Source organism: Callospermophilus lateralis, chromosome 3, assembly GCF_048772815.1.
Source record: "Callospermophilus lateralis isolate mCalLat2 chromosome 3, mCalLat2.hap1, whole genome shotgun sequence".
Lineage (NCBI taxonomy): Eukaryota > Metazoa > Chordata > Mammalia > Rodentia > Sciuridae > Callospermophilus > Callospermophilus lateralis.
In genome coordinates, this window is record NC_135307.1 from 78,387,614 (window position 1) to 78,399,984 (window position 12,371).

The window sequence follows — 12,371 nt, forward strand, 5'->3', positions numbered from 1 at the left end:
ACTTCTGTCTTTATTAACCACAAGTTGGACTCAGGGAGAATGAGCTCCTTAGGGAAGGGTACATTTTAGTGAAGTGGTATCTGGAAATACTGATTAAAAAGGTTATCAGGAGCAGGCCTGAAAGCCTTCTCTTATTTCCACAATGTTTATTTTAGCAATGTTTTCTTTTTCCGAAGAGCAGGTGATCAGCCTCTAGGAAGCGAGAGCAATGGGATAATGGAGCACACTGGGTTGGTGAGTTCACTCCCACTTGATATTTCTCACCAAATATTTTTTGCTGTTTTACTTTGTCCTGGTGGTTTCTGAAGTACTCAGACTTCCTGCTATAAAGGAAATGCCCACAGCTAGTCTATGCCTAAGAGAATCTATACACAGGTTTTAAAAAGAGTCTTCAATTGGGGTGTGTTGTGAAAACTTCAAAGTCCCTTCCATCCTATGCAATAATCAAACTTATCCTTAAAAGGTATGACCTGATGTGAATTGGAAGGCAGCGTATTTTGTAACTAAGATATTACTGAATACTCTTAACTATAAACTTCTATAGTGTCTGGGACTGTATTTTGCACCTATATCTACCTGAATAAACATCACTCTATCATTTGCACTTTGGCATTTAGGACCAAAAGATGACTGTCCCTCATTAATGGAAGGAATCCTGAAAATCAATCAAATATTAAGATGAAACGTCACACAAGCAAATCTTAGGTGATTCCATTGGCTTTGTTTTTCCTCTCTTTTGATGGAAGTCAGACCATGTCCCAAACTGAGTCTAATCAGAGGAGGAGGGTCTCATGAGGATTCTCCCTTCACTTTCCAAACAACTCCAACCTTCCAACTATAATGAGATTCAAGTGACAGAGAGAATAAGGAAACAAAAGAGAATCCCTATCCAGACAGACCTTCTGTGGCTCCCACCTTTGCCTTGGTATCTGCTTGGGAGTATAACGTCTATGACCCTGGGAACACTGGGGATTGACAATCACCCATCCAGAAATCAAAATACCAAAATCTCCCAGAAATCCTGATGCCCCACACAGAGATCTGAAATATCTTAAACTATAAGACAAATTCACTGTCACTTCTTCTACATATAAGTGGACTTAACAGACCAAGGTTTTACAGACAATTTATAAGGGTAAATAATGGAACCAAACTGAAAACCATTATGCAGATGTCTGGAGAGTCAAAGGTTTCTGAGTGAACAAAGTTTGGTGAACACAGAGGTAGGATGGCACTTTTGACACTTTCTCTCTGGGTCATTGTACACACCAACACTGATAACTCCAACAGTGATACAGAATGAAAAGTGAATTTCGCAATAAGAGGTGAAATGCACTAAGATTTCATTGTGTTTTTTTCTTACCTTTCTCTCTCCTCCTTTGATGCCTATCTTTTGTGTATCTCATTCTGAAGATATACATAATTATCATTTGAGGTCTTTTATAACTCTTTCTCTGGACACAAACACATAACTTCTTTATCTGTTTACACAAGTTGCATATACTGTCATTAACCTTCTCTGGCAGCTCATTAAAAACTTAAAAACAGTCCCTATTTTTGACTATGAGAACATTCAGAAATGCAAATGAAACAGAGTGCAAGAATCCAGTGTCTGGGACTAGAGATGTAGGTCAGTGGCAGAGCACTTCCCTGGCATGCACAAAGCCATGAATTCATCCTCAGCACTGCAAATAATAATAATAATAATAATAATAATAATAATAATAATAATAATAAATAAAATAACAATAAAAGGAAATAAAAGAATCCAAAGTCTGATCATTAAAGCATTCTCACAAAGTTTGACATCCCCAGCAGCGCAGTCAGCAGTATTGTCTTCAGTGGTTTTCTTAATAGAATAATAGAATCTAAGGAACTCATGACTCTAAAAAGAAAGGGAAACATCCCAGAGGATATGTGACATTGTCGTTTTTCTTCTCTGCCCTTAGGAAGCCATGAATGCATCAGGAGCCAACATGGTGACTGAATTCATACTTTTGAGTTTTTCCTGCTCCAGAGAGATCCAGGTCCTCCTCTTCATGCTGTTCCTTGTGTCTTACATCCTGACACTGTTGGGAAATGGGGCCATCATCTGTGCAGTGAAGCTGGACCAAAAGCTCCACACCCCAATGTACCTCCTGCTGGCCAACTTCTCCTTCCTGGAAATCTGTTACATCAACACCACTGTCCCAAATATGTTAGGAAACTTCCTGTCCGAGACAAAAACTATCTCTTTCACAGCCTGCTTCCTGCAGTTCTACTTCTTTTTCTCCTTGGGCACCAATGAGACCTTCCTATTGCCCCTTATGGCATCTGACCGATACTTGGCCATCTGTCGGCCTCTCCACTATCCCACCATCATGAGCAATCGCCTCTGCACAATCTTGGTGAGCCTCTGCTGGGTGACTGCCTTCCTCTGCTATCCAGTGCCTATCTATTTTATCACTCAACTCCCCTTTTGTGGCCCCAATATCATTGACCACTTTGTCTGTGACCCTGGTCCTCTCCTAGCCCTGTCCTGTGTTCCTGCACCTGGAATTGAACTTTCCTGTTCCTTATTGAGTTCAGTCATTATCTTCTTCACCCTTTTCTTCATCCTTGCCTCCTACACCCTGGTCCTCAGAGCTGTGTTTCGTTTGCCCTCAGCTGCTGGAAGGCGCAAGGCTTTCTCCACCTGTGGTTCTCACCTAGTCGTGGTGTCTCTCTTCTATGCAACACTGATGGTGATGTACATCAGCCCAAACTCTGGGAATCCAGCTGGGACACAGAAGGTTGTAACCTTGATCTACTCCTCAGTGACCCCACTTGTAAACCCACTCATCTACAGTCTCCGGAACAAAGACATGAAGGTGGCCTTGAGAAAAATTAAGATACTCACTAAAATTAGTCAAAATTCATGAGCGCTCGTAAGTGGATCATGTTTTCTCCCCCATAGATTCCTCCCATTTCCATCTATAGGTGACAACTGTGACTTTATTAATTTGCATTTAGAAATACAGCCTCAAATTCTTCTATTTCTGACTGTCAAGTCATGGACAAGAACATGATAATTAAAGTATGCATAGCATTTAAATCAAGATTTGGTGGAAGATAATTTGAATTAAATGAATTCAATTCCTCTGTTTTTCATATTTTTATTAGTCCATTGCAGTTGGAGATATTGGTGGTATTGTTTCATGTTCATAAATGTGCACAATATAACAAAGTACTTTAATCAATATCATTCCCCCTCTTTCCCTCCACTTCTCTCTCCTCCTTGCCCTTTCTTCTACTGTAATGATGCCCCTTTGATTTTAATGAGATCACCCACACACACTTTTATCTTCCTATTTCCCTCTATCTTCCACATAGGAAAAACAACATAGAACCCTTGACTTTCTAAGTTCAGTTTATTTTGCTCAACATGTTTTCAATTTCATCTATTTTCCTACAGATGAAATGATTTTATTTTTCTTTATGTTTGAATAAAATTCCTTTGTGTATCTATACCACATTTTCTTTTCATGGATCCATTGATGGGCACCTAAGCTGGTTCCTTAGTTTGACTATTGTAAATTATGCTGTTATGAATATTAGCAATACTCATGTATTGCTATCATATACTGACTTTAATTCTTTAGCACAAATACCAAGAAGCAGTATAGCTGGATCATATGATAGTTCCATTACCCATCTTTGGAGGAACCTCCACACTGATTTGAACTGATTTGTAATCCCACCAACAGTGTAAAGGTGTTCCTTTTTCTCCACATCCTCTCCCGCATTTATTATTGTTTGTATTCTTGATGGCTGCCCTTCTGATTGATGTGAGATAAAACCTCAGTGTAGTTTTTCTTTGTATTTCCCTTAATGTTAATTGTGTTGAATAGTATGTGTGTGTGTGTGTGTGTGTGTGTGTGTGTGTGTGTATTGACCACTTGAATTTCTTCTTTTTTTTTTAAAGAGAGACAATGAGTTTTATTATATTTCTTCTTGCGAGAAGAGTCTATTTAGTTCTTCTGCTCATTTATTAAGTGGATTATTTGGGGGTTTTTTGGTGTTAAATATTTTGAGTTCTTTATATAGTCTAGATTTAATCTTCTCTCAGAAGACTACCATGCACAGATTTTCTCTCATTCTGTAGGTTCTTTCTTCACTTTCTTCATTGTTTACACTGCTATTCAGAAGTTTCTTAATTCGGTGCCATACCATTTATGACCTCTTGGCATTATTTCCTGAACAGAGGAAACTGAGAAAGTCAATGCCTGTGCCTATGTGTTGGAATGTTCACTCTACATTTTCTTGTAGAAGTTGCACAGCTTCTGGTCTAATTTCAAGATCTTTGATCCATTTGGAGTTGATTTTGTCTAGGGTGACAGATAAGGATCTAGTCTCATTATTCTACATATGGAAACCAGTTTTCCCAGGACCATTTGTTAAAATTGCTATCTTTTATCCAATATGTTTTTGGCAGCTTTGTAAAGGATCAGATGACTGTGTCTGTGCGGATTTGTCTCTGTGTCTTCTATTATGTTCTGTGCGTGTGTTTTATGCCGGTATCATGCAGTATTTGTTACTCTAGTCCTGTAGTATCATTTGAAGTCAGGTATTGTAATGCCTCCAGCATTGTTTTCTCAGCTTAGAATTGTTTTGGTTATCCTGGTTCTTTTTTTCCTCTTGATGAATTTCAGGACTGTTTTTCCTAGTTCTGTGAAGAATGCCATGAGCGTTTTTCATACTTTCTATTTGTTCTTTTTAATTATACATGACAGTAAAATGTATTTTGTCATATCAAACATACATGGAATATAATTTCCCACTTTTGTGGTTGTACATGATGTGGAGTTCTACCAGTCATATATTCATATGTGAACATAGGAAAGTTATATGCAATTCATTCTATTGTCTTTCCTATTCCCATCCACCCTCCCTTAATTTCTTTCTTGTTTTCTCATCCAATGAACTTTTTTCTTTGTTCCCCTCCAGCCCTGACTTATTGTGAGTTAGCATCCACATATCAGAGAGAACACTTGGCCTTTGGTTTTATTAGGATTGGCTTATTTCATTCAGCACGATAGTCTCCAGTTCCATCTGTTTTCCAACAAATTCCATAATTTTATTCTTCTTTATGTCTGAGTAATATCCCATTGTGTACATATACAACATTTTCTTTATCCATTCATCCATTCATCTATTGAAAGGCACCTAAGTTGGTTCCATAGCTTAGCTGTTGTGAATTGAACTGCTATGAACATTGATGTGACCACCTCACTGTAGTGTGCTGATTTTAAGTCTTTTGAGTATATGCTAAGGAGTGGGATAACTGGATCAAGTGGTGGTTCCATTCCAAGTTTTCTGAGAAGTCTCCATACTACTTTCCAGAATGGTTGCACCAATTTGCAGTCCACCAGCAAAGTATGAGTATACCTTTTCCCCACATCCTCATCAATATTTATTGTTACTTATATTCGTGACATTTGCCATTCTGACTGGAGTGAAATGGAATCTCAGTGTAGTTTTAATTTGCATTTCTCTAATGCTAGAGATGCTGAACATTTTTTTTCATTTATTTGTTGATCATTCATATTTCTTCTTCTATGAGGTGTCTGTTCAGTTCCTTTACCTATTTATTGATTGGGTTATTTGTTTTTTGGTGGAAAGTGTTTTGAGTCCTTTATATATTCTAGAGATTAATGCTGTATCTGAGGAGCAGGTAGCAAAGATTTTCTCCCATTCTGTAGGCTCTCTCTTCACATTCTTGAATGTTTCATTTGCTATGAAGAAGTTTTGTAGTTTGACACAAATCCCATTTATTGATTCTTGATTTTGCTTCTATGATTCTTGTTGATAAACGTGGTTCCTAAGCCAACATGATGGAGACTTGGGCCTATCTTTTCTTCTAGTAGGCTCATGGTCTCTGATCTAATACCTAGGTCCTTGATTCACTTTGAGTTGAGTTTTGTGCATGGTGAGAAATAAGGGTTTAATTTCATTTTGCTACATATGGATTTCCAGTTTTCCCAGCACCATTTGTTGAAGAGGCTTTTTATCCAATGTGGGTTTGTGGCTCCTTTGTCTATGAGATAACTGTATTTATGTGTGTTTGTATCTGTGTCTTCTATTCTGTTCCATTAGTCTTCATGTCTGTTTTGGTGCCAGTTCCATGTTGTCTTTGTTACTATAGCTCTGTAGTGTATTTTAAGGTCTGGTGTTGTGATGCCTCCTGCTTGACTTTTCTCACTAAGGATTGCTTTGGCTATTCTGGGCCTCTTATTTTTCCAAATTAATTTCATGATTGCCTTTTCTATTTATATAAAGAACATCATTGGAATTTTTAATTTTTTATTTGTTCTTTTTAATTATACATGACAGTAGAATATATTTTGACATATCAAACATAAATGGAGTATAACTTCCCATTTTTGTGGTTGTACATGATGTGAAGTTACACTGGTCAAGCATTCATATATGAACATACAAAGATTATGTCCAATTCATTCTAGTGTCTTGCCTATTTCCATCTCTGTTCTCTTCTCTTCATTTCCCTTTGACATCATTTGAACTTTAATAGGAATTGCATTAAATCTGTAAAGCACTTTTGGTAGTATGGCCACTTTGGCAACATTAATTCTGCCTATATAAGAACATGGGAGAACTTTCCATCTTATTTCTTTAGTGTTCTATAGTTTTCATTATAGAGGTCTTTCACCCTTTTGTTAGATTGATTTGGCAATTTTTGTTTTGAAGCTATTATGAATGAGATAGTTTTCTTAATATCTCTTTAAATTGATTTGTCACCGGTAAATAGAAATGTAATTGATTTGTGAGTGTTAATTTTATATCCTGCTAATTTGCTGAGTTTGTTTATGAGTTCTTGAAGTTTTCTGGTGAAGTTTTTTTGAGTCTTCTAAAAATAAAATCATGTCTTTGGCAAATAGGGATAGTTTGAGCTCTTCTATTCCTATTCGTATCCCTTTAATTTCTTTCTTTTGTCTAATTGCTCTAGCTAGAGTTTCAAAGACTTTGTTGAATACAAAAGGTGAAAGAGGGCATTCTTGTCTTGTTCCAGTTTTTAGAGGGAATGCTTTCAACTTTTCTCTATTTAGAATGATATTGGCCTTGGGTTTAACATATATACCTTTTACAATGGTGAGGTATGCTCTACTATCCCTAGTTTTTTCTGATGTTTTAAACAGGAATTGATGATATATTTTGTGTGACCATCTTTTAAATTTAAATTTATTTTAAAATAATTATACATATTTATTAGGTACCATGTAAAGCTTCAATCTATGTATATATTGTGTAATGTTGAAATCAGATTAACAATATTTATCTCCACAGATATTTAACATTGTACAATGAAAATGTTCAAAATTCTCTCTTTTAGCTTTTTGAAATGTCCAGATATCCTCATTATCTCTAGTGACCTACTACATCCTGAGGCACCAGAACTTCCTGCTCCTAACTGTAATTCAGTAACCTTTAATCAGCCTTCCCTCTTTATCTCACCTTATTCTCCACGGCTCATGATACCCACCATTCTATTCTCAATGTCTATGAAAGCAACATTTTTACATTTCCATATTAGTGAGGTCAAGAGGTCCTTGTCTTTCCAGGCCTGAATCATTCCACTTAACAAAACAATCTCCAGTTCCATCTATACTCTTACAAATATCAAGGCTTCTTTCCTATGGCCAAATAGTATTCTATTATATCTATATACCACATTTTATTTATTTATTCATCAGCTGAGAGATACTTAGGTCATTTTTATTTCTTGGCTATTGAGAATCATGATGCATATTAATTTCACTTCCTTTGAATATACAACCAAGAGGTGGATTGCAGCATCATATGATATTTCTGTTTTTAAGTTTTTGAAGACCCTCCATACTATTTCCATAATGGTTTTTTTCTCATTTACATCCCCACCAACAGTGTGCAAGTGTATGAATTTCCTTTAATGCAAAGTGAGAAATGTGAAAACTTTATCTTTTAAATGATATTTGTTAATTGTAATTTTTAAAAAATAGGTCCTTTGGGGTAAGTTAAAGTTTTGCTGACTCCTAGATTTAGAAAAGTGTATTTCATACCAAATGATACAGAGAAAGAAAGAGATATAGTAAGAGATAGTCCTAAAAATATATATATGTATATATACTATAATCCCAGTGTCTCGGGAGGCTGAGGCAGGAAGATCATGAGTTCAAAGCCAGCCTCGGGAAAAGCAAGACACTAAGCAACTCAATGAGACCCTGTCTGTAAATAAAATACAAAATAGAGCAGAAGATGTGGTTCAGTGGTCGAGTGCCCCTGAGTTCAATCCTCAATACCCCCAAAATATATCCATATATAATATATAGAGAGGTTATATAGAGAGAAGTTATGTGAGAGAAAGACAGAGAGAGAGAGGGAAAGAAAGCTACTTCTTATAGCATCCGTAATAAAATTCAAAGTGATTGTGTAGAACTACAATTCAACACACAGTTGATTTAACAATTATGGTCCAAATATGAACTTTCTGATGGTTTTCTTTTACCAAGAATTGTAGCCCAAAATATTTTAAGATTAAAATGCAAACTATTTGCATGTTTACTCAACTCAAAAGTTAAAAGTTCCTTATGTATGGATACCAAGTTCTCTTCCATCAAAGAACTTTACTTTAAAGGAACATTCACAAGAACAGAAACAACTATTAATATCATAATGTTGCCTCAGTAAGTCTGTTAGATTATTTCTCCACTGGATTTTAACCTAGAGAATCTCCCACACCTGATTTCCATAGTGTGGAATGTGTGTGTGTGTGTGTGTGTGTGTGTGTGTGTGTGTGTGTGTGAGTGTATATATATATGTCTATACACATACATAGTTTTAGGTATATAAAAATATTGTTCAGCCCTTCAAAAGAAGATTATCTTGCCGTTTGCAACAGCTTGTTGAACGAGGAGAACATTATGTAAGTGACATAAACCACACACAGAGATAAAATACTGCCTCTTGTATATGTGGCTTCTGAAATGGATGGAATACATAAGCAGTAGAACAATGATTGCCAGAGGTGATGGACATGCAGTGATGAGCACATATGGGACAAAGTGTACCCATTGCAGTTATGAAGGATGAAAAAGTCCAGAGATTCATGAACAGCACGGGGGCTAGTTAATAACATTTTATCATCTGATGGAAATTTTCTAAGAGAATAGATTTTAAGTATTCTGGCCACACATATACACACAAAAAAAGTAACTATGTGAGATGATGAATGTGTTCCTTGGCTTAAGTGTAGTTATAATTTAACTCTGTATTTGTACTTAAAAACAAGTTGCACAACTTGAATATATACAAGAGGAAAAAAAGACAACAGCCTAATTTAAAATGGGCAAAACATTCAAAGAGACATTCAATGGAAAATTAACAGATAGAAAATAATTAAATAAATGCATGTTCAATATCATTCACCATTAAGGAAATATAGGCTAGAACCACAATGAGACTAAAATTAAAAGGACTGACGACATAAGAGTGGGTGGTGATATAAAGGAATTGGAGTTCACATACACTGCTGCTAGGAATTTCAAATGGTACAACTTTGGGAAACAGTTTGGAAGTTCCTTTAAAAATAAGCATGCATCTACCACTTGATACAGCCATTTCATCTCAAACTAGTTACCCAAGTCAAAGAAAAAAAATGCCATACAAAGATTTGTACATAAAAGTTGCTAGTAGGCTTATTTATAATAACCAAATACGGAAATAATTTAAACATCCATCAGATCCCTTGACAGAGGTTGTATCCTGTGAGATTGTTTATGATCAACAAGAGAATAACACAGCCTCACTGTGTCAGACCAGCCGGAACAGTTCTAAGGCCTCTCTGTGAATATGGCTCAGGTATGGGTATCTGGGGATGCTTTCCCCCTCAGGTAAGATTTAAGGTGTAAGATTTTCATTGGCCACACAGTAGGCACACTTAAGGGAGTTATAGCAAGTATTATTTCTTGATTGGTTAATTAATCTATCAATTTATTTATTGATATTTCATTCCACCTGTGAGAAATTTGAAGCAAGCAAAATATACTATATTTTAACATTCATAGGATAAACAAAAATAAAACATAAAAATTAATGCCTGCCCCAAGGGAAGAAAATAACAAGCACAGGGTATTTCTCAACACTCTTCTCCTTTGAGAACCAATAAAAGTTTCCTTAAGGATCAGGAGAAACAAACTGACTTACTGCCTGACAGGCTCTGCTTATTAACTCTCCACTCTTAATTCAACAAAATTAAGGATACATATCACAATTGCCACCTTATCTCTCCTCATGGTTATGGCTAAAAAGACTATAGTTGCTCTCAAAGAAAATAAAAAGAAAACGTCTGAGAAGCTTCATTTTGGGAGTCCCTCTACTCATACAGGTAATAACATGATATAGTGTTTAGAAGAGTATATCATATCATGCAGAATCTGGTAGTCTTAACCCACAGTTCTCTTTGAATTTACTGTGGTCATATACAGACAACCAATATTTCTTAAACTCTTCTTTTATCTCTTTTGGCAATACTGAAAATTAAACCCAGGAATGTGCTATATCTGAGCTACATCCCAGCCCCGTTTTTATTTTATTTTTGATACAGGTTGTCACTAAGTTGCCCAGGTTGGCCTTGAAAATACCATCCTTCTGCCTCAGTTCTCCCAGTAGCTGATTATAGTCATGCACCAGTTAGCCTGTCTTCTTAAAACTTACTGATCAGACACTAGTCAAGGTACTTTCACATTCATTTTCTCTTTCAGAATCATTATGATAGAACTTTTTAAAAAGCACAATTCTTCCCTCTTTTATTGGTGCATTGCAATTATACATTATTTTGGAATTCATCATGCCATATTTGCACACACATAATTTGATCAAGCTCATTTCCTACTACCTTCCCTGTCCCTCCTCTCCTCCCTCCCCCTAATCTGCTTGCTCTGCTCTACTGTCCTCCCTTCTATTCACATTATTGCATTATTATTTTAATTGCTGCATTACAATTTTATATTATATGTATGTGTGTGTATGTGTGGATTCATTTGTGATATATTTGTACATGGACATAATTATGTCTATTTTATATCTAAAGATATTAAGCATTAAATTCTGATGACTGGCAAAGAAAGCTCTTGATATAAATTTGGGGATTTTCTATTAGAAACAGCTGTTCATCATTTGTCCCAATCTCGACAAAGGTCCTTGCTTTTTAAAGATATTTTCTAGAAACTGATTACCCATGACCCAAAGTCACAATGTGCTCATCCCCTAGCTGAATTTGTGCAAATGCTATTGGAAGGGTCTGCATTGCCATGAGTCTTCTCGGGATTGACTGTGGAGGGGGGCCCAGAGAGTCAGGTACCAAGACTTTCACTCTACTGAAACTTGAGGGAAAATTATAATATCAAGAATATGCCTTCCTTGCACACTATGTACAACACAACCTGAATCAGGCATAGCCTGTTTTAACTTTTGGGGGGATGACTAAGAAGTAAATGAACCACCCCCCAAAAGGCAATTGTCATTGTTAGTCAAAAATCCATGCAGCCTGAGTCCACAAAAGCAATGTTGTACCTGGGTTCACAGAACCCTCTACAGCTGATGCACAGTGAATCAGCTGGACTTTTTTTGTTTTGTCTTGTCCTGCTTTGGTTTTCTGCAGTGCTGAGACTGGAGCCCCCGTCGTCTCACATGCTAGGCAAGTGCTCTACCACTAAGCTATGTCCTCAGCATAGACTTTTTTGTTTTAGGATGGTTTGGTTTTCTTCACAGCTCCAGCTCTGACTTGTGGTAGGTACACATCACAGTTTCTTCTGCACAGAGAGGGTAAGTAATAAAAGGTGAGGAGAAATGGCTAACTATGTCAGGTTGAGCATAAAATGATATTGGCTCACCCAGAATGGTTTACACATCTTCCCTGTTCTCTAAACAGTTGTGCAAGACTTTCTAGCATGGAATTACTGAGAATTCATAGATTGATAATCTGAATTTGAGAGAAGGCAGTGGTAAAAAAGAGAAGTGCAGAATTTGTATTTTAGTAACAGAAACAGCAAGTCTCACTCATGAATCACATGTGAGGAACAAGAAAAAATAAATAATAAAATAGGACCTACTGGGGCTGAAATATAGCTAATGATAGAGTGTTTGCCTAGCATGTGCTAGACCCTAAACTCAAGCCACAGTATTGCAAAAATAAAGAGATTTTAAAAATAGACTAAACCACGGGGGTATAGTTCTTGAATATTAACATAACCATTCAGCGCTGAAAATAGAAAAGTTAATATCTCAAAGTACTACCATTTAGAAACATCCTGAAAATCACCTTGATTAAAATGCTCAATCATAATTAATAATTTTTA

General features: G+C 36.3%; 1 protein-coding gene across 1 annotated transcript; it reads left to right on the top strand.

The window, feature by feature from the left end:
- The first annotated feature begins 1,299 nt into the window (after positions 1 to 1,299).
- On the top strand, positions 1,300 to 2,900 carry LOC143393900 (olfactory receptor 11H6-like). Its single transcript, XM_076848397.2, has 2 exons — positions 1,300 to 1,306; positions 1,954 to 2,900. The coding sequence occupies exons 1-2, from the start codon at positions 1,300 to 1,302 to the stop codon at positions 2,898 to 2,900; spliced, it is 954 nt and encodes a 317-aa protein (XP_076704512.2).
- Positions 2,901 to 12,371: the final 9,471 nt, after the last annotated feature.